Below are 22,031 nucleotides of genomic sequence, written 5' to 3'. Positions count from 1 at the left end.
CCAGGGCTTATGATGCCAAGTTTTAAAGCAGTGGCCTAATGGGGCATCACGTGAGTGTTTCTGGAGCCAGAGAAGGATAGAGAAGAGCATTTGAAAGTAGGGGCTGAGGCCAGGAGTGCTCAGGTGAAGGGTAGGGCAAGGTGTGTTGCGTTGGCTGGTGCAGTGCACGGGTTCCTGACACATGGGGTTTGGGGTCAGGAGTGCCCGCGTGTGCTTCGGGAAGGGGCAGAAGGCTTGCCCGCCTTGCTGGAGGACTCCGGCAGTGGCCTTGGAAGCCCAGGTCCTGGGCCTGCTGGTGTCTGGCCAGCTCCCACGCCCTGTGGGCACGTGGTGTCTTAGAGAAGGGCCTTGGTCCTGGGCAGGAGTAGGGGTGGGTGAGCAGGGAACTGAGGAGGTACGTTCTCCCCTTCTGGGCAAGAGAACTGCGCAGCCTCCTCCACCCCACCCCGCCCCACCCCGCAGCTGCAGGTGGAGATCACATGTGCCCACGTTTGCACTGAGCCTGACTTTGACATCCATGCACACACATGCCTGCCTGGACCCCTCGCACTACTGCCTACAGGCCTTCCTCGGCTCCCTGGGCACAATTCTGGAGCCTAACGGCCTCACCCTTCTCCCATCATCTATACCCCAGGGATTTCCCACCCACCCGACCTCGGACGGCCGTCTGTCCTGGTCCGTCAGTGGCGGCGTGCAGCTTGCCTTCCCAGCTCAACGGAGAAAATCCATTGCCTTTTGGCTCCGGGTTGGTAGAGGCTGGTGGAGGGAGATCCAGCACTCCTGGATAAGGGAGGCCCCAAGATTTGTCCCCAGGCTTGTTAAGACCTTACACTGAGGGGAAGAGGAAGGCTGAACCCCCAGCCCCAAGCCTAAGGGCAGGGGCAAGCGGCAGTGGAGAGAAGGCAGAAGAGTCTCTTCCGGCAGCAGGAAGTGGCAGGAAGTGGCAGGAAGTGGTGCTACCTATGGGGAAATGAGGCTGGTTCCTCCCTATGGGGTTGAGCAGAAGGGGAGCCTCAGCCAAACCCTGCTCTCCCTGCAAGGAGGGGGCCTGAGGGGGCAACGGCAGAGGTTCTGATCTCTGGTGCTGACTTTCCTTCAGCACCCCCAACCTGCCCTTCCCCGGGAACTTCCCACCGGGCTCTCCAGTCTCCTTGTGCTTATCTCTCCGGGCTGTGACTGGGGATGTGTGGGTTGTGTGATGTCCTGGGGGTCTAGGGGGAAGCCTACGACCCAGGGGTCCAGGGCCCGGAGCAGCTGTTGTGTCACTGCCATGCTGTTTGGCAGTGGAGACCCGACAACCTTATGCGGGGGGGTGCTGGTGGTGGGACAACGCAGCCGGAGGGTGCCAGCTTGAGGGCCACCTCGAGGCTCTCACAGGGGCCCTGGCAGCTTGGCCGCTGAGCGCTGGGCACAGGCAGCCCGGGTGTGTGCCGAGCGCCCAGCACGAGGGGGCGGCGGGGTCCGGCCCCCGGGGGGACCCCCTCCGGAAAGCCCTCGCGGGCCGTGCCAGGCTGGGGCCCGCCCCTCCCCCCCCCAGCCGCGCTGGGGGCGGGGCGGGGCGGGGCGGGGCCGGCGGGGGTGCGGGCTGCAGAACCCCAGGTCCCCGCGCCCGGCCCGCTCGCGGCCGCGTGGGAGCAGTGGGGCTCGACGGCGCGGCCGCCCGGAAGCCATGGCCGCGCACGGGAAGCTGCGCCGGGAGCGGGGGCTGCAGGCCGAGTACGAGGCGCAAGTGAAAGGTGAGAGGGCGTTGGGCGCTCCCGGCCCCGGGTGCCTGCCGAGCTCCCCACCCCCCACCCGCCCCCGAGGTCGTGAGGGAGCCGGAAAAGGCCCGCCGCTGGCCCACCGCCCCGCTGCTCCTCCCCTCCTCCACCCCACTCCCAGCGGCCTCCGGAGGGGCTTGAGGGAGGGAGCCCGAGCCGACCCCCGACCCCCGAGCCTTTTGCCCGCTTCTCCGAGCCCCTCCGGTCTCAGCTGCGGACTGTTTCCCCTTGCGTCCTCCCTCCCCTCCTTTGGTTGCTCAGCCCTCCTTGGTTCTCCCTGCACCTACCCCAAGAGCCCGAGTGAGGGAAGGGGGCCCTGGGGACCCCCCAGAAACTGGCATTCTAGCCAGAATGAAATGGAGCACCTTTGTTTTGCCGAGGAGGTCCAGGTAGGGGAGTGTGCGTGCCTAAGGTGCCTGGAAGCAGTTCCTGGGCCCTCTCTTGGGCTCCGAGCTGGGGCCGCTGTCTCTGGGTCACGCCAGCCTGGTGGGTTTCAGCCGTAGAGCTTTGGCAGGGCCAGCTTGGATGCCTTCTGAGGGTCGAACCTCCTTGGGTTCTGAAAAACACTTGTGCAAATCACGTGCAAATCAGCTTTCAGATTCTTAGTGGACCCCTTCTGCCTGTCTCACCCAGGGCGGCCCAAGTGCCAGCAGCTGGGACCATGATGTTTCCCCGAGTCTTCAGATGTGTGACCCCATATATCACTCTTAATTGACCCGTTTTACCGGTGAAGGAAACTGAAACTTGGGGAGAAGTGCCTTGCACACAGTCACACGGCAATAAAAACCCTTGGGAGGGAGAAGGAAATGATCCTTGAAGTTCCTTCCCACCCAGAGATGCAGGTTCTTTTTTTTTTTTTAAGATTTTATTTATTTATTTATTTGGCAGAGAGAGAGAGAGGGAGGGACAAGAGAGGGAACACAAGCAGGGGGACTGGGAGAGGGAGAAGCAGGTCACCAAGCAGGGAGCCAGATGCGGGGCTCAATCCTACGACCCCGAGACCATGACCTGAGCCAAAGGCAGACCCTTAACCAACTGATCGGCGCCCTGAGATGCAGGTTCTACCATAATTATCCAAAGTAAACAATTTACACCAAAAAGTATGCCTGAGTCCTTCCCCCCGCACCTCCCGTCTGGGAAAGGTGGCCTGATGGCCAAACCAGCTTGAAGTGACTTTATGCAGGGTGAGACAAGCCGTGCCTTCCTCATTTCTCAGGTGGAGATAATGACCCCCATCCTGCTTCCCCCGAATGTCAGGAAGCTGAAGGACTTCTGAAGCTGTTCAGTCAGCAAATACAGACCCGTTAACTCATGCTGTCCTTACAGCCTCTTCCTTGCCTGCTCGGGGTCTCCAGGGCTTTAACCTTCTACTTCCTCCCCCCGCAGAACTTGTCGCCACACGAAACAAACCCCAGATCGCTGTCTTGACACCCTAAATTCTGAAAGGTCAGCGTAATCGTGGTTTCGGTGGCCATCTTCTCTTTCGCTTTATTTATCAGCAGAAGTGAGACCGTAGGCCTTGCTCGCAGGAAGTGTTGGTGGGGCCCAGGCCCCGGCTCGGCGACACCAGCGTTTGTGGACCCCGTCCTTCCTTTGGACAGATGTTTCACATGCGTGTCTTCTGTCCCAGGCCCCGGGAACATGGTGCCGGGCAAGAAAACCTGCCGCTGCCCTTGGGGGCCCCGCAGGTCCTGTGGGGGAGACACACGGCGAACAACCCATACCACAATCACGTTCGAATATGAGGCAACCGCTGTAAAGGGAAAAGCACAGCGGTCCAGAAAGGGGGCGGGAGGAGGGCCAGACCTGGTTTGTGGGGAGGTCAGGGAAGGCTTGGCAATGAGCATGTTCGAGCTGAGATCTGGGAGCTGGGAAGTGACAGCCCGGAGGCTGGGGGCCAAGCCCCAGTCAGAGATCTTCTAGACCCCAGCCACGGCGCGGGGCAGGTCCGGGCTCCCGTCGACGCACGGCTGTCCTGCTCAGCTGTGTTCAGTTGCGGCTGGGCTCCGGGGAAAGCTGGCAGCGAGGGCAGAGCAAAGAGCAGAGGAGGGTGAAGCGAGCTGGGACATCTCTGTTTCTTAGGATGAAATGAGATGTGCTTTTAGGCCCAAAATGTTACCCTGATTGGCCGAAGAACATCCAGATTGCGAGCGCCGTGCAGCCCCCTCCTCCTGGCCCGTGGAGCCGAGCGCCGGCCTCCGAGCCCGGCCTCAGATGGTACAAGGAGACTCTGTCTCACCCGGCTCTACCCCGCTCCCCGCTGGTCTCAGTGTCAGGAAGCACCCCCCACCTCTGGCTTCGTTTTGCCCAGCTTGACCCTGCGCTGGAAGGAGAGCGCTCCTGTTTAGTAATTCCAGCAACGGGCGCAATGACCGGGGCGCCGGGCCCATCGCAGGGCCCGTGCTGGGGGGGAGGGGGCGCGGGGCTGCAGGACCTTGCTTGCACCGCATCTGGGAGAGGGATCCAGGGGCCGAGAATAGGAAGGGCACATTCTCCAGAGGGAGATCGGAGGAAGTGATGAGGACGCTGGGCACGCACCGCCCCTGGGGGCTGCCCCATGCCCACAGCCCCCCGGAAGTCACCGGCAGGACAGAAGTGCCAACGGTCCCATCACGGAGCTGTTCACAGTGGGGTTCTTCCAGTGGACCCTGGGTTCTGCCCCTCTTCACCGCCTCCCAGGCCCGCTCCCTGGTCTGAGCCCTCACTATCTTCTGCCTGGACTGGTTCAGAAGGTGCCCACTGGGCCAGGCACTGTCTGTCTGTCGCCTGACCTCTGTCTGACCTCCCCACCTGGCTTGGGTGCTGTGGCTTCTCTCTCCCTTGGGGCCAGCCCAACGGCCTTCCCTCACCACGGGCCTCTCACGTGTCTCCGCTTTTTCCCCTGCCGCCACGCTGGCTCCAACAGCCGTCACCGTTTTCTTGGCCCAAACACTCTTCCCAAATGGTGGCTTCCTTCACCTCCAGACCACTGGCTCCGAGGAGAGCCCCTCCTGCCCCACCTCCAGCTCGGACATCACCTTGCTGTTCGCCTCCCCAGCCCCTTGCTCTTGGATGTTCTAGTCTATACCTGCCCGCTTGTGATTCGTTTTCTTTTTTAGTATTGTTTATTTATTTGGGAGCTAGAGAGAGCGTGAGTGGGGCGAGGAGCAGAGGGCGAGGGACAAGCAGGTTCCCCGCTGAGCACAGATTCCCTGAGATCGGGACCCGAGCTGTTGAAGTCCGACGCTTACCTGACTGAGCCACCCAGATAACCCTGTCCCCTTGCGATCCGTACCCCCATTCCCATCCCAGCATCATGAGGGCAAGCACTTGGTCAACCGTCTTTGCCTCTATATGTCCTGATCTCGCACGTGCCCGGCGTAGACAGTCTACGGCCGGGAGACATCCACTGCTGTCCCTCCCTGGGTGTGTTGGTGGAGAAGGGAAAGCGGGCCACCCGCCGGCCAGAAGCCCAGTGTTATCAGCGGGGCTCCCTGGTGCCCACCTGGGCACCCTGCGTTGGGGGGGGGGGTGGCAAAAACGTTTGTAGCAGGTTGCTTAAGCTTGTCATCCAGGCGGTTCTTTGCTTTCGTGGGGAAAGCAGTGTTGCCAAATCAAGTCAGCGATAAGGTGTCAAAAGCCAGCGGCGTGAGGGCCCGGGGTGTGGCTCCCTGCCGGGAGGTGTGGGTGCGGGTGCCCTGTGGGTGGGTGATGGCGAGTGGGAACCAGGGGGCGGAAAACAGGCCAGCTGCCTCAGCCCCTTCCCTTGTCAGCTCCAGCCGGCTTGCTCTGGCCACTGGCCCTTCCGGTAGGGCCGCCCTTTCCCCCTGGGGGGGCCAAGGGCAGGGTTCCTGGCCACTAAGGCCACAAGTTCACTGCAGCTTCCGCAGAATGCCGCGGCAGCCTCGCCCCTACGCAGACCCGTGTGTCTCGGTGTTTCAGCAGAGGCTACTCCTCCTGGGGTCCTGGGCACCCGGAAGGCAGGAAGTATCTGGGCAAACAACTCAGGGGCTTTCCAAGCACCAGGGAGCGATGGGAAGCCCAACTGAAAGGCACCTGGCTAGGGCCAGGACGAGGTGGGGCTGGGCCACTCTGTGTTCCCACCATCCCGAAGGACCCCTGCCCTTCCTGGGGCGCCCAGGCTCCCTCTCTCCCCAGAGCAGCCTTCCCGATCTTCAGCCGTGTGGGCCTGGCCGCTTCCCCTTAGCCTTGGCCCAGAGGTCCCTTTCCCCGGGGGCCCAGCCTCCTCCCCCCCACCCCGGGGTCTTGGGGCGTCGTCCCCATCCCCCCCATGCCCCGGCCTGAGCCGCGGTCCCCCCGGCAGAGATGCGCTGGCAGCTGGGCGAGCAGCTGCGCTGCCTGGAGCTGCAGGGCGAGCTGCGGCGGGAGCTGCTGCAGGAGCTGGCCGAGTTCGTGCGGCGGCGCGCCGAGGTGGAGCTGGAGTACTCCCGGGGCTTGGACAAGCTGGCCGAGCGCTTCTCCGGACGCGGTGGCCGCCTTGGGGGCAGCAGCCGGGAGCAGCAGAGCTTCCGGTAGGTCCACGCGGGGCAGGAGGGGCCGCGGCCGAGCCCGACGCCCCGCGCCCGGTCTGAGCGCCCCTCTGCCCCAGGAAGGAGCCGTCGCTCTTGTCGCCCTTGCACTGCTGGGCCGTGTTGCTGCAGCAGACGCGGCAGCAGAGCCGGGAGAGCGCCGCCCTGGGCGAGGCGCTGGCCGGGCCCCTGGCCCAGCGCCTGAGTCACATCGCCGAGGACGTGGGGCGCCTGGTCAAAAAGGTGAGGCCTTTGCCCTGGGCCCGGAGGGTGCGGGTGGCCCCAGGCTCGGCGGGGGGCAGGAGCGGCCCGGGGCGGGGTGGGGTGTCCGGCGGAGCTCCGAGGACCCTCACGCTCGGCCCCTGCACCCTCAGAGCAAGGATCTGGAGCAGCAGCTGCAGGAGGAGCTGCTGGAGGTGGTGTCGGAGCTGCAGACGGTGAGCCCAGGCCCGACGGTGGCCCCGGGGGCCTCCAGGCGGGGCTCAAGGCAGAGGGTCGGGGGCCCAGCAGGGTCCTGGCTTTGGGGGACTGCAGGCACGGCCCCTTGTCCCGTTCCTGGGCACAGGGTGGCATCGGGTAGCTATCGGACCTGAATCCCCCACGGGCCAGGAGGAGGAGGGGGGAGAGGGCTGGCTGTGGCCGTGGCCTTCAGCAGGGCAGCCCGGCCCCGGCCCTCCCTGCAGGCCAAGAAGACGTACCAGGTGTACCACACGGAGAGCATGAACGCCGAGGCGAAGCTCCGGGAAGCTGAGCGGCAGGAGGAAAAGCGGGCGGGCCGGAGCAACACTGGCGCCCCCGCCGCGGCCACCGACGCAGGGCCCCTCCGCAAGAGCTCCCTCAAGAAGGGAGGGCGGCTGGTGGAAAAGGTGGGCCTGGAGGGCCCCTGTCTGTCTTCGAAGGCTCTGGTTCAAGGCTTTGTCCCTGGAATCCCTGGCCCTGGCTGGGGCCTGCTGGGAGGTGGTGTGCGGAGGGAGAACGCAGGGCCGGGGAGAGGAGAGTCACAGCCGTCTGGTAAGGCCGGGCCTAGGCCGCTCTGCTGTCTTCAAGGGCTCCGTACTCGGGACTGGTAGATGCGGTTGGGGTGGGGGCGGGAGACCCGTCCTTCCTGAGCTCCCGCCTCCGCCCCACCCGGCTGCAGTGAAGGGAGATTTGGGGCTGCCAAGGCGGGAAGCCTTCGCCGCAGCCACCCCGCCTCACCTAGTGCTGCCAGGTCTCGCAGAGGTGAGAAGACACATAGGATGGGTGACCGGGCAGTGCGCACGGAGAGCTTGACGTGGTCCCTGAGAGGCCGGGGAGGCGCCGAGCCCAGAGGAGCTGAGGCACAACGGGGGTTGCCGGCCCGAGATGGGAGGGTTTCTGCGTGGCAGGGTGGGGCAGAGAGGGGCAACGGAGGACGTGGAGATTTCTGGGCCACGTGCCTTGGGGGGCCTGGGGGACATCCCGGTGCAGATATCCGCGTGGCGGGGGATGGAGGTGGAGATTCCGCGGAAGGCTTGAGGTGGGGGCCGGCCGGCCGGCCGAGTCGGTGACCCTGCCGCACCTGCGTGGTCTTGAGCAGCGGCAGGCCAAGTTCTTGGAGCACAGACTCAAGTGCACCAAGGCGCGCAACGAGTACCTGCTCAGCCTGGCGAGTGTCAACGCTGCTGTCAGCAACTACTACCTACATGACGTCGTGGACCTCATGGATGTGAGTACTGGGGGGGTAGGGGGCGGGGGGACGGGGGCCCAAGCCCGGCGGACCCGCCCGAGCCGCGGTCTTGCTTCCTCCCCAGTGCTGCGACACAGGCTTCCACGTAGCCCTGGCGCAGCTGCTCCGGAGTTATGTGGCGGCCGAGAGCCGCGCCCAAGTCTCCCACATGCAGGGCCTGGGCAGCCTGGAAGAGGCCGTGGAGGCCCTAGACCCTTCAGGGGACAAGGCCAAGGTGCTGGAGGTGCATGCGGTCGCCTTCTGTCCCCCACAGCGTTTTGACTACCACCCCCACGAGGGAGACGAGGTGAGGGTCACCGTCCCCCAGGCAGGGATGCGAAGGGCTTTGTGTTCTCTGGTCTTCACTGTAAAGTGCTTGAGGCAAACGAACCCCACTTTGCTAAGGAGTCGGAACTGCCGGACACGGCTTATTTCTCAGACCCTCATTCAATGGCCACAAGGCAAACGAGCTCTCTGGAAGTTTTGCTGCGTGCGTTTGAAGCCTCAGCCAAGAAACGCACGCCTCCCCACCACGGCACACACAGCAAAAATATCGCCGGCTGGACTCCAGGTAGTCTGTGGGCATCTAGCTGTCCGCGTAGTCTTTGCCCAGATGCTCTGCATGTTTTGGACACTTCATAACGCCAAGCTGAAGGCGAATAAACCACACGAGCCGTGCGGTGTAGCGTCTTCACTTGTCCCTGAGCTGCTGTTTTCCCCAGTTTGTCCAAATGGGCGAATGACAGGGATTACACGGAGCTATTAGCTTTTTTTTAAAAAATTCTATTTACTTATTTGACACAGAGAGAGGTCACAAGCAGACAGAGAGGCAGGCAGAGAGACAGGAGGAAGCAGGCTCCCCGCTGAGCAGAGAGCCCGATGCGGGGCTTGATCCCAGCACCCTGGGACCATGACCTGAGCTGAAGGCAGAGACTTAACCCACTGAGCCACCCAGGCACGCGAGCTTTTGGCTTTTTAATCTGTATTCTGATCTGAGTCGTAGTTGAAAAAGTCAAATGTTGCTCAAGGCTTACAATGGCCCATGGCAGTTCTCTCTGACTCACCCTTTCTGTTCCCAATTCCCCAGGAACAGCCGCTTCCCGCTCATCTTCTAGCTGCAGTTTCTGGTGCTTGCCTCGCTGTGTTCTCATTGAACTTCCTTCCACAGCCGTCGGGCCTCGCACGCTGCCCTGCCACCGGGTCCTTTCCCCCCTCCCCCTCCCCTCCCAGGCAGTCTGGGACTTCGCTTGTCTGAAAATGCCCGTATTCTACCCTTGAAATTGGTTGCTGGTTTAGCTGGATATAGAATCTGGAGTTGACAATCAGTTTCTCTTTGACTGTGAAAGGCATCGCTGGACTTCCCACCGACGACGCAGTCTGATCCTTAAGGATCCTTTTTCCTGCACGGGACTGGACCATCAGTGGGCACTGTGGGTTTAGAGTACTGTGGCCTTACGTTTGGGGCTTATATTATTCCTTTGATCGTTTCCTCCCCCCCCCCCCCCAATTTTCTTTTCTCTCACTTTCAGGAATTCCTGTAATTGGATGTTGGACCTTGTGGGTTGAGTCTCTAATTTTCTTATCCTTTCTCTTTCCTCTTTTTCCACCTCTATGTCTTTTAGTTCTGCTGTCTTAGAGTTTTCTTCAACCATCTCTTTCAATCCCTTGTTGAAATTTTTTTGTTAATTTGCTTTCGTAGTTTTTGTTTCAAAGAGTTCTATTCTGTTTTCCAAATTCCTATTTAAAATAACCCCTTCTCCTTGTTTTGTGGACATCATATTTTCTGAAATCATTCTGAAATGTTCATTTTTGTTTTCTTGATTTTTTCTCGGCTCTCTGCATTTTCTCTGCTTTCTTGCAGTTAGAAAAGAGCTCACTTTCATCTTTCTCTTTCATTTTAGAACTTCCCTCAAATGGCTGGCAATTCTCGGTCATGAGGTCATGTTTTTTAGTAAGATTTTATTTATTTATTTGACAGAGAGAGAGGGAACACAAGCAGGGGGAGCAGGAGAGGGAGAAGCAGGCTTCCTGCCAAGCAGGGAGCCTGAAGTGGGCCTCAATCCCAGGACCCTGGGATCATGACCTGAGCCAAAAGCAGATGCTTAATGACTGAGCCACCCAGGCGCCCCTCATGAGGTCATATTTAAGAGGAGGGGCTAACAGGTAGATTAGATGAGATAGTGGATGTGCATGAGCAGAGCTCGTCAACAGGGTGGGGGGTCTTTCCATCAGGGACTCAGAGCATTGCTTTGAGGGAGACCCACATGGTGGGGAGCTTGGGGCATCCTGGTAAGAGGGTGCTAGGAAGGACTAGTGGGATTTGGGGGAGGGACTTGGCTCTGGCCTAGATACTGTCGTGAAGCCGGGGCAACTCTGATTGGATGTCTTCAGGAATCTTATCTAGAAGGCAGGGGGTGGGGGGTGAAGGGAGGCTAAAGCAGCAGACATTCCTATTAGCCTGAACAGAGGGAGGTTTGCATTTTTCGTGGCTTGGACAAAATTCTTGTTTTTGTCTCTGCTCAGATGTGAATATAAGGTGTTCTTGTTTTTGTCGCCAGCCCTTGTGGTCACAGAGTGACCTTGTCTGATGCTGATGCTCTGTGACACTCCTTATGTCCATCTGGGTGGCTCCAGATGGCAGCGGCTGCTTGCTCCTTTCTCATCGGTAGGAAGTTTTGTCCCCTTCTTTAGCTGTGACTAGTGTCCCTAGGTCCAGAATCCCTCTGATTATCCTTTCCAGAGCCGAATCTCTGCTTTTCTGCTAACCGTATGGGTCTGGGGGGAGGGTCTTCTAATGTTAATGTCTCCTAGATCTTGGAGAGACTTTTCTTTTTTTTACAATTCTGGTCAAACATACATGAGATTTGCCATTTCATGTAAGGATTTTTTAAAAATTTTGTAGCCAGTGTGGGGCTTGAACTCAGACCCCGAGACGAAGAGTTGCACGCTCTACTGACTGAGCCAGTCGGATGTCCCCATTTTAACCATTTTTAAGTGTGATGTTCCGTGACGTTAAGCACATGTCACATCTTCCCAAACTGAAACTCTGTCCGCGGGAGACACGTGCTCCCCCTCCGCACAGCCCCCCAGGGTCCCCCATCCTACTCTCTGTCTCTGAGTCTAGCTCACTCTTGCAAGTGGACTCATACTGTATTTGTCTCTTATAATTTGTTAATGGTGCTCGGCCTCGTGTCCTCAAGGCTCCTGATGTCGCAGCCTGTGACAGGCTCTTCTTCCATTCTAAGGCTGAAAATCATGGCCTTGTACGGACAGAGTGCATTTGCTTCTCCATTCATCCCTTGGTGGGCACTTGGGCTGCTTCCTGCTTTCGGCTGCTGTGAACACAAGTGTGCAAATGTTTCACTTCTATGGCATCTGCACTGCCGGCCTCGCTGCACCCCACCCTCCGGCATCCCCGCGACCTAGGCCTTCCTGCGCCCCTTTCCGGTGGGGCTTGCGGAGGACAGAGCGGGGCGTGATCAGCAAAGTCTTAGCTCTCCGCTTGAACTTGATGTCAGTGTCAGGGTCAAAGTGGTTAATGTTTGAAGGACAGGCATTCCTCTTCCTCACTTCCTAAAGCCAGTCTCCCCCCACCCCTCACTCTGCCCACAGGGCAAGCGGCTCGAAGGCTCACATTTTGCTACAGGGAACCTATTTCTGTCTGATCAAAATGAGGCGTTTTTCTAGCTAGGCTCTCCCTCTTCTGTCTCACACCCCAGCCCTCCTGACCACATTTTTAAAAAATGATCAGCTGCTTTATTGAGGTGTGAATCACGTACCATACAATCCGCCCATTTAAAGCATAGAATTCCACGGGTTTAGAATCTTTGCCTGGTTACGCAACCATCACCACTCTCTCATTGCCAAACACGGTCACCCCCAAAAGAAACCCTGGACCCCGGAAGCAGTCACTCCCCACCCTCTCCCCCATCCCCCCGCACCCCCTCATCTGATAGGCATTGGGCTGGCTTCTGTCTTGGGGCCGTTAGGAGTAGCGCTGCCGTGAGTGTCTGTACGCTGGTGCGCGCGGGCGTGGACGAGCCCGTTCCTCTCGGGGAGAACTGGGTATGTTACGTGTCAAGGACCAGGGGTCCTGGACAGCAGCTGCTGCAGCAGCGGAAACGCACATGCTGTCCTCAGGCCCAGAGGCCTCGGTGCCCACTGCCCAGCCCACCGCCACGCCTGAGCTTCGTGGCCCCAGGCTCAGCCCTCAGTGCTGCCCCGCACACCGCCCTGCACAGGTAGCTGAGATCCGGCTGGAGATGGAGCTGCGGGACGAGATTCTGCCCAGAGCCCAGAATATCCAGAGCCGCCTGGACCGACAGACCATCGAGACGGAGGAGGTAGGAATGCCTCGGCTCAGGGTGGGGACTGGGACCTGGAGACACGGAGCCAGGTGGCCATGGCCTCCGCTCCCCCTTCCTTCTGACTTGGATTCTGTCCCTCACTTGTGCCCCAGGTGAGCAAGACTCTGAAGGCCACACTGCAGGTCCTGCTGGAGGCGGCGGCAGCGGAAGACGGGGACGCGCTCGACTCTCTCCAAGCCAGCCCCTCCACCGAGTCCCTCAAGTCCACCAGCTCGGATGCGGGGGCACGGCAGGCCGGCCGCAGGCGGGGCCAGCAGCAGGAGACTGAGACCTTCTACATCTCGGTAGGGAGGGGGCAGCTGGGGGGGGGCAGGGGCGGGGCGCAGGGAGGGCCCAGAGCTGGGATTCCAACTTCGGACTCTTCTTCGGGCTCCCCAGAAACTGCAGGAGTACCTGAGCGGGCGAAGCGTCCTCGCCAAGCTGCAGGCCAAGCATGAGAAGCTACAGGAGGCCATTCAGCGAGGTGGGCCCCCCTTCTGGCCCTGAGCTGCTTCCTCCCCGCCCCCTGGGCCCTGAGCGGCTCCCGCCCTCAGCTCTCCTACCTGCCCCCACCCAGCCCCCATTCCTCTCTGCCAGCCTTTCTTTGGGACCTGCAAAGCGCACCACTGTTTTCTACCCCCAGGTGACAAGGACGAGCAGGACGTGTCTTGGTGAGTTCCCGCTGCGCACGGGCCCTGTGTTCTCAGGGGTGGCTTCTGCAGGGACCAAGCTGCCATGTCCCCACGTACCCTCTCCTTGGGGCCCAGCTCGGCTGCTCATCGTTCTGCGGCCCAGTGGGTTCCAGACCGACTCGTGGGCTCCAGGGCCCTGCTCGGCTGGGCTCCGGCGGGGGCGGGGCATCCTGTTCTCCGTACCCCTGTCCTCAGAGCCAGCTGCCATCCGTACAGGGCCCAGTACACGCAGAGAAAACAGCAGAAGAGCCGCCGCCCCCGCCCCAGCTCCCAGTATAACCAGAAGCTCTTCGGGGGGGACATGGAGAAGTTTATCCAGGTAATGGCTCCGGCTCACGCTCCAGCCAAGTGCAGGCCCCGCCCTGCCTTTTGGCTTCCCTCTAGCCCGGCTGTCCAAGACCCCAGTGGCCTCCATTGTCGACAACTGGTCGACTGACCCCTCCCACACAGACCTCTGTCAGGCCTGCCCCGAGTGCAGGGAACATCCTTCACTTAGCACCAGGCGTCTCCCGAGGGGCGCCCGTGGGGCTCCGTGGATGAAGTGCTGAGACTGGGTCACGGTCTCGGGGTCCCGGGATCGGGGCCCTTGGCGAGCAGCCTGCTTCTCCCTCTCCCGGCCTCCCGCTCGTGCGTGCACGCGCTCTCTCTCCCTCCCTCTCTCTTTCACCAACAAGTAAATAAAACATTTAAAACCAAATTTAAAAAAACAACCCAGGCCTGGACAGAAAGGCTCAGGCAGGAGCGCGTGAGGAGGAAGCCCAGAAAGCCCGCTCTGGCTGGCGTGCCCCTGGGGGTCCTAGGCGGCGAAGCGAGAAGGGCCTGAAAAGAGGAAGCAGGGGGGCGTCCGTGCGACGTGCTCCGACGTGCTCCGCCGCGGGCGCTCACTGAAGGGTTAGGTAGTGTCAGTGGACTCGAGGTTGGTGGGGCGAGTCTCACACACCGCACGGCAGGCCGCATTGCCAGGAACCGTCGTGGCTTATTCAGAGAAGACACAAGGGAGCCAGTGACAAGGAGGGACCGTGAAGTGAGCCCCCTCTCTGTCCCCAGAGCTCAGGCCAGCCCGTGCCCCTGGTGGTGGAGAGCTGTGTCCGCTTCATCAACCTGAATGGTAAGCAAGACCCGGGCCTCCCTGCTGCCCGCCCAGCACCCGACCCCCCAGGTGCTGGGGAGGGGACCTGGCCGGCACCCACCGGCTCTCCTCCTCCCCCAGGGCTGCAGCACGAGGGCATCTTCCGGGTGTCAGGTGCCCAGCCCCGGGTCTCAGAGATCCGTGACGCTTTCGAGAGAGGTAGGGGACCGGCCGGACGGGGTAGGGGCGGGCGGAGGGGTGACAGCCGGAGCTGGTGCCATCGGCCTCCTGCGCCCTGCATCACCCCAGGGGAGGACCCACTGGTGGAAGGCTGCACACCCCACGACCTGGACGCGGTGGCGGGGGTCCTGAAACTCTACTTCCGGAGCCTGAACCCCCCGCTCTTCCCTCCGGACCTGTTCGGAGAGCTGCTGGCCTCAGCAGGTGAGGCCCAGGCATGAGGCGTCCTGGCGGGGGGCGGGGCGGGGGGCACTGCCCTGTGGCCAGGGCCTCACTCCCGCGCTTCTCTCCCCCGGGGGCGGCCTGGGCGGCAGAGCTGGAGGCCGTGGCCGAGCGGGCGGAGCACGTGGGCCGCCTCCTGACCCAGCTGCCCGCGCCGGTGCTGGTCGTCCTGCGCTACCTCTTCACCTTCCTCAACCAGTGAGTGTGCTCTGGGGGACAAGGAGGGCCGTGGGGGGCACGGAGCACAGCCGGCGGGGCGCTCGCTGCCTGTGACCCGCGTGTGCCCCCAGCCTGGCGCAGTACAGCGACGAGAACATGATGGACCCCTACAACCTGGCCGTGTGCTTCGGGCCGACGCTGCTGCCCGTGCCCGCCGGGCAGGACCCAGTAGCCTTGCAGGGCCGCGTGAACCAGCTGGTGCAGACCCTCATCGTGCAGCCGTCGCGGGTTTTCCCGCCCCTCGCCGCACTGCCGGGCCCCATCTACGAGAAGTGCATGGCCCCGCCCTCCTCCAGCTGTCTGGGGTATGCTCTCCGTGCGCGGAGCCTGGGGGGTGGTGCCGCAGAGGGGAGCCCCCTCATCCATGCAGATGCCTCGCTCTGACCTCAGGGATGCCCAGCTGGAGGGCCTAGCTGGGGAGAATGAGCCGGAGCTGGAAGCCGGGACCGCGGCCCAGGAGGACGGTGAGGAGGGGGGAGGAGGAGGTGCCCATCCCTGACTGCCCTGGTCGTGCCCTCCGCCTCCCAGCTCCAACCCCCTTTTCTCCGCAGACCTGGAGGGGGTCGTGGAGGCCGTGGCCTGCTTTGCTTACACGGGCCGCACAGCCCAGGAGCTAAGCTTTCAGCGCGGGGACGTGCTGCGGCTGCACGAGCGGGCCTCGGGCGACTGGTGGCGGGGCGAGTGTGCGGGCGCCCGGGGACTCATCCCGCACAAATACATCATGCTGCCCGGGGGGTGAGTGAGTCCCAGCTTCCCTAGGCCTGGGGCAGCCCAGACCACTTCGGGCCAGCCCGGAGAGCCCGCCGGTCCCCAGAGCCTGCCCCGGGAATGAGCACTTTCTGCGGGCCGTCTCTCTGACCCTAGTGCAGAGAAGCACGCGGTGGCCCAGGGGCTGCAGGCTGCAGGGGAGCCGGTGAGCAGTCCAGAGGTCCTCCTGGCCATGGAGTTCGCGCATCGGTGAGCGAGGGAAGGATGGTTCCTCGGGAAGGCGCATTTTGGCGGCCCCACTCACCCACCTCGGCCTGAGCACTGCTGCTGGGGAGCCAAGCCTGTGCCTGGCAAAGGTGTGGGGCCGAGTCAGAAGGGGCTGGGGTCTGGCTTTGGCCACGTGGAGAGGGTCTCAGCTGGGGGACAGTTGTCCGTGAGGGACACCAAGGGACAGAATGGACCCGCTGGGCCAGCCTCGCTGTTCCTCCTCCCTTGGCCACGCCCTGTCTGTACCCTGCAGGCCGGAGCCATGCACCCCGCCCGAGGCCCCACTGGGCGCCCCCGGGGGTCCCTCTGGGCACAGACGGCACTGTTTGGTCCCTACCTGTCCGGAGCGATGCGTGGAGGTAGACAAGGTGAGAGTGGGGGGTGGGGGGGACAGACAGTGGGGGTCGGGGGGTACCTTTCTGGGGGGAGTCTCTATCTCCTCCTTAGGAACCAAAGCCTTTCTTCCCGAGGTTCAAGTCTGCCCTTCCTGGCCTCAGACCAGCTGGCTGGGCCCAGCCCGGGGAGGGACAGGCGGGCAGGGGTGTGAGCCCAGAGGGAAGGATGATCACAGAAGCAGCGTGGAGGGGACACGGGGGCTCATGCAGTTGGACTTCTCGCTCAGTTCTTGAGCAGGAAGTGGCAAGCGGGAGTCCCAGGCAGGCATGGCATCTGGAGCCAGGGTAGGTGAGCAGTCGTGGCCTAGGAGGACAAAAGGGACAGGTTGAGGATATGGACAGATGGAGCGGGTAGCTGGCCGGGGAGAGAATGGGTGCTGGATATGGCCCCAGCCGGGGGGCAGCCTGGGACGTGTGCTTTCGGGCTCCCAGTGAGCGGAAGCCCTCGGGATAGTGGGAACTGGATGAAATAGCCCAAGAGCACGCGGCGTGCTGGCTGTGGCCCAGTGGCCAGGCCTAGGAGTCGGGGGACCAGGGGTGACCTAGGCCACATGGACTCTCATGCCAGGGAAGCAGGAGTCTGGCGGTAGGAGGGGGAGGGGGAGGAGGGAGAAGGGAGGCAGGCGGCAGGCAGGGCAGGGTGGGTTGCAGGGGGACACTGACCTGAGAGGCTCCAGCACGCTGGCGGTCCTTGGGGCCAAGGCGGGGCTGTGATCGCAGCCGTGGCCAGAGTAGGTGTAAGAAGGGGGGATCTATTGCTGTCCCCAGAGGAGCCTGTGACAGTCACAGCAAGAGTGGCAAGACGGAAACCAGACTGGGAGGGAGGGGAGGCAGCTTTGGGGCCAAGGGAGAGGGTGGACGCTTGGGCGGCAGAGGGAGGAAGGCGCCACCACTCCTGGATTGGGGGGCCGAGCCCCTGATGGGGGGTGGGAGAAGGAGCTGGCTAGGTTGGGGGAGGCCCTCAGCAGACGCCCTCCCTCTCTCTTCTCCCCTTCAGGCCGTGGCCCAGACCATGGACTCCGTGTTTAAGGAACTCTTGGGAAAGACCTCCGCCCGCCAAGGCCTCGGGCCGGCGTCCACCTGCTCCCCTGGCCCCGGGCCCTGCAGCCTGAAGCCTCCAGCCTGTGGCCGCCTCGGCAGAAACAAAGGCATCTCCCGGGGCTCCGGGGTCCTGGCATCCCCCTCGGCATCCTGTCCCCAGAGCCCGGACTCGCCCCTTAAGCACTGAGGTGCTGCCAGCTTCTTCTGGGCTCCGGCAGAGGAGGGTGCAGCTGCCCGGAGGCCGCCCCGCCTGCTCCACCCCGGGCTTGGGCCCCTGAGGAGGCCAAGGAGGGAGGAGGCTGGGGGCGGGCCCCTCCGTGCCTTTTCGGTGAGGGCTTGTCCCCGAGCGGGGCGGTGGGCGCCCCGGCCTGCGTCTGCCTCACCGAGAGTGCGGTGCCGGTGGGGGCTGGCGGGCGGCGGCTGCTGTTCATAAAGGCCTGTGCGCTGACTCCCCATGCGGCCGGTTCTCTGTCTCGGCGCCGGCGGGGGGCAGGGGGGCGGGGGGGGGGGGGTGAGGGGTGGCAGCGCTCAGCAAAGGCGGCAGCTTGGGCAGCTGCAGCAGCTTCCACCGGGGGCCTCTCAGCACAGACTTGTCCTGGCCAGGGCATGGTATCGCGGGGTGACCCGCACGCCAGGTCCGGTGTGCAGCGGGGGAGCCTGAAAATGTCTTTCCGTGCTGCCCCACAGCCAACATTTCCCTGATCCGAGGAGAGTCACCGGTGCGAAAAGAGCTGGAACTTTATTAGGGAGAAGTGAGAGGGGAGGGCTGAGGGAGCGGTGGGGGGAGAGGAAGGTCCTCCGGCCCCGCCCCCTTTCCTTCCTGCGGGGGGGGGGGCTGGGACCTCCATCTCAGGGGCGGCCCCCTGCTGGGCTGGACACCCCCCCCCCCCCCCCCCGCTGCTGTGGCCCGCGTACCCAGGGCCAGCCCCAGGTGGGCAGCGGGGTTCCACAGAGCCTCTAGAAGGAAGGCGCCCCCTGACTTCTCAGGAGGAAGTGTCCTTGGCCAGGAAGGAGCTGGCCGTGGCGCAGGACTCCTCCTGGGGCCCCGGGCTGGGTGGGGCCCGACTGCGGGCCCCGCAGAGCAGGCTCCGCAGCTCCGAGGAGACGCTGCTGCTGAAGAAGGCGTAGATCCAGGGGTTGGTGCAGCTGTTCAGGCTGGCCAGCAACATCAGCAGCACGAAGGGGGCCTCTGTGGGGGGGTGGGAGAGTCCGGGCTGGGACTGAGCGTGCCGGGGCGGAGGTGCGGCGACCCCGCCTGCTCGCTGGGGAAGAGCGATCCGCGTGAGCCGGCGGGTGCTCCCGAGCCCAAGGCCCGCAGTGTCCGTGGGGGCGTGGGTGCCTCTGCGGCCAGGCCTGAGCCGTCCCCCACAGTCCTAGCCGTGGCCACACCCACCTTCCACGGGCGCCTGCGGGTCCCACGCCGCCCACAGCTGCACGAGGAAGAAAGGCGCCCAGCACAGCACGTACACGATCACAATCACCAGCGTCATCCGCACGGTCTTGGCCATGGCCGCGGACACCCGGGCCCCCTCGCTGGGACTGGCTGTCCTGTGCCCTCCCCGGCAACCCCCGGCCCTCTCTGCTGGCCCCGGCAGCAGGCTCGCATGGATCTCCCGGAAGATGAGCACCTGGCAGGCGGCGATGCCCAGGGCCGGGGCCACGAACACCATCAGAGCGATCCAGGTGACATAGGCTCGGAGGCCCCAGGGCTCCACAAAGTGGGCCCAGCAGTCATGGACCCCGCTGCCATTCCCCACGTCACGCTGGGCAAAGATGAACAGCTGCGGCAGGCTGAGAATGAGCGAGAAGGCCCAGGCCACCAGCACCGGCCGGTTCCAGTGAGTTCCACCTCCGTGGCGGTAGGCCAGCATGGGGCGGCAGATGGCACGGTGGCGGTCCAGCGTCATGGCCAGGAGCATGTAGGAGGAGGCGTACATGCCCACCATCTGCAGGTACTTGACGGCCCGGCACAGGACGTCGGGCCCACGGAAGCGGTCCGTGGCGTCCCATACCAGCTGGGGCAGTACTTGGAACAGAGCCACGGCCAGGTCGGCCAGGCACAAGTGGCCGATGAAGACATGCATGGGTGCCCAGCGACCGCGCCGGCCCCGGCGCGCTAGGACCCCCAGCACCAAGCCGTTGCTCAGGGCCACAGCCACGAAGACCGTGGAGAGCAGGGCAAGCTCCGCCTGGGCGAGCAGCAGGTTCCGCGTGTCCAGCAGCCCCTCGCTGCCGTTGCCAGGTGGAACGGGGGCAGACAGGGTCCAGGGCATAGCTGGGCAAGGGGTGGAGGAAGAGGGCCGAGTTAGGGGGTGTGCTGGACATGCCGGCTGGCCAGGCAGAGCCAGGGGCTCGAGCGGCCATCAGCCTGGGCCTTCTGCTTCCCTCCGGCCTCCCACTTCCCGACTCCCAGCAGATGCCATTCCCGCCTCATGCGGTAGGGAGGGAAGGGCAGCCCCAGCCCCCAGGGAGCACGTAGGGCCGTGCCCTCCCCTGCCCACACACCGACAGCCTGGAGAGGAGTGGGGAGGGGGTCCCAGAAAGTAGGGGCTTCTCTGCTTCATCCAACCCTGCTCAACCTGCCTGGCTCATGCGGATGGAGGGGCGGGTGGGGGATGGGTGCGGGCCCATTACCAGAGGCGGTGGACGCCGTGGGCATGCTGGGGCCAGGGCAGGTGTCTCGATCGCCTGGAGGAAACATGGTCAGAGCTCAGCCTCCCGTCAGAGGGGTCAGCTGCGTCCTGTCTCTAGACAGGGGCCCAGAGAAGGGTCAGGTGACAGGGTACCTGTGTGCGTGTGTGTGCGCGTGTTCCAGCAGTGGGGACGTGGGGGTACAGCGCTAGTCAGATCCAGGTTGGTGACGTCTGGCCACACTGAGTCAGCCACAGACCCCCGGGCCCACTGTGCCCCTCCCCGTACCGAGCCGGCTGAGGTAGAAAGGAACCTGCAGAGGGGGGGAACGCATCCATCCCAGGACCCGCCTCCTAGGACCCACCCTGGCAGCCCCACAGGATCTGAGACAGCCATACAGACACCCCTCCCCGCCACACACCCTGAGGGAGTCCGGGAGAGGCAGCCGTAGGAGGGCAGGGGCTGGGCGGGAGAGGCCAGCTTGTCCCTGGGACCCCTCGAAGCCCCTTACCTGGCTGGGCTCTCTGGGCTCCGGGCAGCTGGGCAGTGGCCGGCGCGAAGGTGGCCCAGGAGCTCAGATCTGCTCTCCATCTCCTGCCCCGCCCCGGCCCGGCCCCTGGGAGTGACCTGCCCAGGAGGGGACTTCCTCTCCCTCCCCTCCCCCACGTGCCTCTCCTGGCCTCCTGCCTGTGGCACCGGGAAGTAGGCCCCTGGCCTCCTGGGCTGCCCTTCCTGTCCCGGCCCTCCCAGGTCTGTCCCCAGGATTCCTTTCCCCCCACTCCTAAGGGCCTGAGCCTTCCTAGGTGGGTCCCCAGCTTGGTCTGGCTGTGACCATCAAGTGGGCTCTAGCCCTCCCCCCGACCCCGACCTGCGCCTGCGCCCACAGGGCCCACCTCCTTCGGAAGATCAGGTCCAGCAGGACTGGGAGGTCAGTTAGCTCGGCAGCTCCATTTTATCAGTGGGGAAACCGAGGCCAGAGATGGGCGGGGCTGACTGAAGGGCACCCCGCTTTTTCAAGGCACAGCTTGACTCCTTCCTCCCGCCAGGTTCTCTCTGTCTCTCTTGGGCCCCGGTGAAGACGGGTGACAGCTCAGGAGCGTGGGCTCCTCCTGGGCCCACGAGGTACCCGCCTGTCCTCAATTAGGGCCTCCGGAGATGAAGGACAGGAAGGGAGGGGGTGGGGTGGGTTCAAGTCGGGGCTTCTGTGCCCCAAGTGAGCCGGCTTCCTCCCCACCCTCTTCCTCCAACCCCACCTGCAGCCACCTGTCTTAGGGGGAGGGGGAAGCTTCAGGTCTCTGTCTCTCTGTCTCTGTGTCTCTGTGTCTCTCTCTCACACACACGCATGCACGCAACAGCCACATGCCCACAAAGGCGTACTTGACCCGCTCGCGTCCCTCTGAGGCTGGGGCTTCCCCTCCAGGGGCTGGGCTCTTGCTCCTTCCTCTCCTCAGCGCCCAGCACCCCAGCCCCTCCAGCCCAGCCTTTCTGCCCTGTCCCAGGAGCCCTCTTTCCTGTCTCTCCTGCTCTTGCCACAAATCCTGGCCCTCCTCAGCCGAGGTCCGCATAGCCCAGCCCAAGGCAGCGGCCTGCACGTCTCCTCTGGCCAGGCTCCGGGCCCAGCTGGCTCTGTTTTCCTGTTTGTCCGTCTTCTCTGATGGCCTGCAAGGCTAAAGGCCAAAACGGCTTCACACTGACCAGGCACAAGTACAGCCCCGACTAAGGCCTCCCCTTCCTGGCCAGAGAGCCTGGGGGCGGGGGGGGGGGGCTGGACCATATGGCACAGGTTGCCGAATGCTGACACCCCATGTCCCCCCCTTAGCCCCATCCCCTAAGCACTAGAACATTCTCATTTTCTTCCCTGTAACCGCACTGCCCTTATTAACCCAGAAGCCTACAAACAACTTTTCTCCTGCTGTCCAGATCGACACAAATGGTAGAAAGCAGGAGTTCTGGGCAGGAAGCTAGAACAGATCTTTCGCAGGAGAGCGATGAGCCAATGGTAAAAAGTCGCATCACACCCAGCCTCCTTTGTCGTGCCCATCTCCCCTGCGCCGGGGCCTCGCCTCGCAGGTGGGATGGGACCTCCCCCATCTGCGCAGGAAACCCAGGTGCCTTGCCCTCTAGGGCTGTGCGCCCTTGTGCATACTCTGCCCAGCGATTCGGGCCTCAGCTTCTGTCTCTGTAAAATGGGAAGCCGACCCCTGAAGGCTGACGATGGTGACAAGAGGGGCGAAGACCCGAAGCCC

The 22,031-nt window shown here is 63.3% G+C and overlaps 2 protein-coding genes across 5 annotated transcripts; one reads left to right on the top strand and one right to left on the bottom strand.

The window, feature by feature from the left end:
* Nucleotides 1-1,033: 1,033 nt before the first annotated feature.
* ARHGAP4 (Rho GTPase activating protein 4) lies at nucleotides 1,034-17,601 on the top strand. The gene is made up of 22 exons (XM_045995837.1): nucleotides 1,034-1,736; nucleotides 6,064-6,271; nucleotides 6,349-6,511; nucleotides 6,643-6,705; nucleotides 6,952-7,134; nucleotides 7,827-7,955; nucleotides 8,041-8,262; nucleotides 12,197-12,298; nucleotides 12,415-12,606; nucleotides 12,701-12,785; nucleotides 12,945-12,972; nucleotides 13,210-13,312; nucleotides 14,041-14,101; nucleotides 14,204-14,281; nucleotides 14,372-14,506; nucleotides 14,617-14,722; nucleotides 14,815-15,048; nucleotides 15,134-15,207; nucleotides 15,295-15,478; nucleotides 15,608-15,700; nucleotides 15,972-16,086; nucleotides 17,111-17,601. The coding sequence occupies exons 1-22, from the start codon at nucleotides 1,670-1,672 to the stop codon at nucleotides 17,339-17,341; spliced, it is 2,856 nt and encodes a 951-aa protein (XP_045851793.1). The 5' UTR covers nucleotides 1,034-1,669; the 3' UTR covers nucleotides 17,342-17,601.
* A 357-nt stretch (nucleotides 17,602-17,958) lies between these two features.
* On the bottom strand, nucleotides 17,959-21,264 carry AVPR2 (arginine vasopressin receptor 2). Of its 4 annotated transcripts, XM_045995558.1 has the most exons (5): nucleotides 20,297-20,645; nucleotides 19,941-20,098; nucleotides 19,789-19,842; nucleotides 18,548-19,429; nucleotides 17,959-18,343 (listed from the first exon to the last, which is right to left on the bottom strand). In XM_045995558.1, exons 1-5 carry the CDS (start codon nucleotides 20,374-20,376, stop codon nucleotides 18,138-18,140), a joined length of 1,380 nt encoding a protein of 459 aa, XP_045851514.1. In that variant the 5' UTR covers nucleotides 20,377-20,645; the 3' UTR covers nucleotides 17,959-18,137. The 4 variants fall into 4 exon arrangements, with proteins under 4 accessions (XP_045851514.1, XP_045851516.1, XP_045851513.1 ...); XM_045995560.1 differs by lacking the exons at nucleotides 19,941-20,098; nucleotides 20,297-20,645 and adding an exon at nucleotides 20,679-21,264; XM_045995557.1 differs by having other exon boundaries at nucleotides 19,941-20,645.
* Between the last annotated feature and the right edge of the window lie 767 nt (nucleotides 21,265-22,031).

The sequence above is a fragment of the Meles meles genome, chromosome X (assembly GCF_922984935.1).
Source record: "Meles meles chromosome X, mMelMel3.1 paternal haplotype, whole genome shotgun sequence".
Taxonomy (NCBI): Eukaryota; Metazoa; Chordata; class Mammalia; order Carnivora; family Mustelidae; genus Meles; species Meles meles.
The sequence above is the reverse complement of the archived record's forward strand: the minus strand, read 5'-3'. Positions and strand labels throughout refer to the sequence as shown.

Bases quoted from the DNA above. Each gene is read 5' to 3' on its own strand.
- ARHGAP4 (XM_045995837.1), top strand. From the start codon at position 1,670: ATGGCCGCGCACGGGAAGCTGCGCCGGGAGCGGGGGCTGCAGGCCGAG. The intron at 1,737-6,063 runs GTGAGAGGGCGT...TCCCCCCGGCAG, and splicing joins GTACGAGGCGCAAGTGAAAG to AGATGCGCTGGCAGCTGGGC. The intron at 12,973-13,209 runs GTGAGTTCCCGC...CCATCCGTACAG, and splicing joins GACGAGCAGGACGTGTCTTG to GGCCCAGTACACGCAGAGAA.
- AVPR2 (XM_045995557.1), bottom strand. From the start codon at position 20,181: ATGGCTGTCTCAGATCCTGTGGGGCTGCCAGGGTGGGTCCTAGGAGGC. The intron at 19,430-19,788 runs GTAATGGGCCCG...CCCCTTGCCCAG, and splicing joins CACGGCGTCCACCGCCTCTG to CTATGCCCTGGACCCTGTCT. The intron at 18,344-18,547 runs GTGGGTGTGGCC...ACCCCCCCACAG, and splicing joins CCCGCAGGCGCCCGTGGAAG to AGGCCCCCTTCGTGCTGCTG.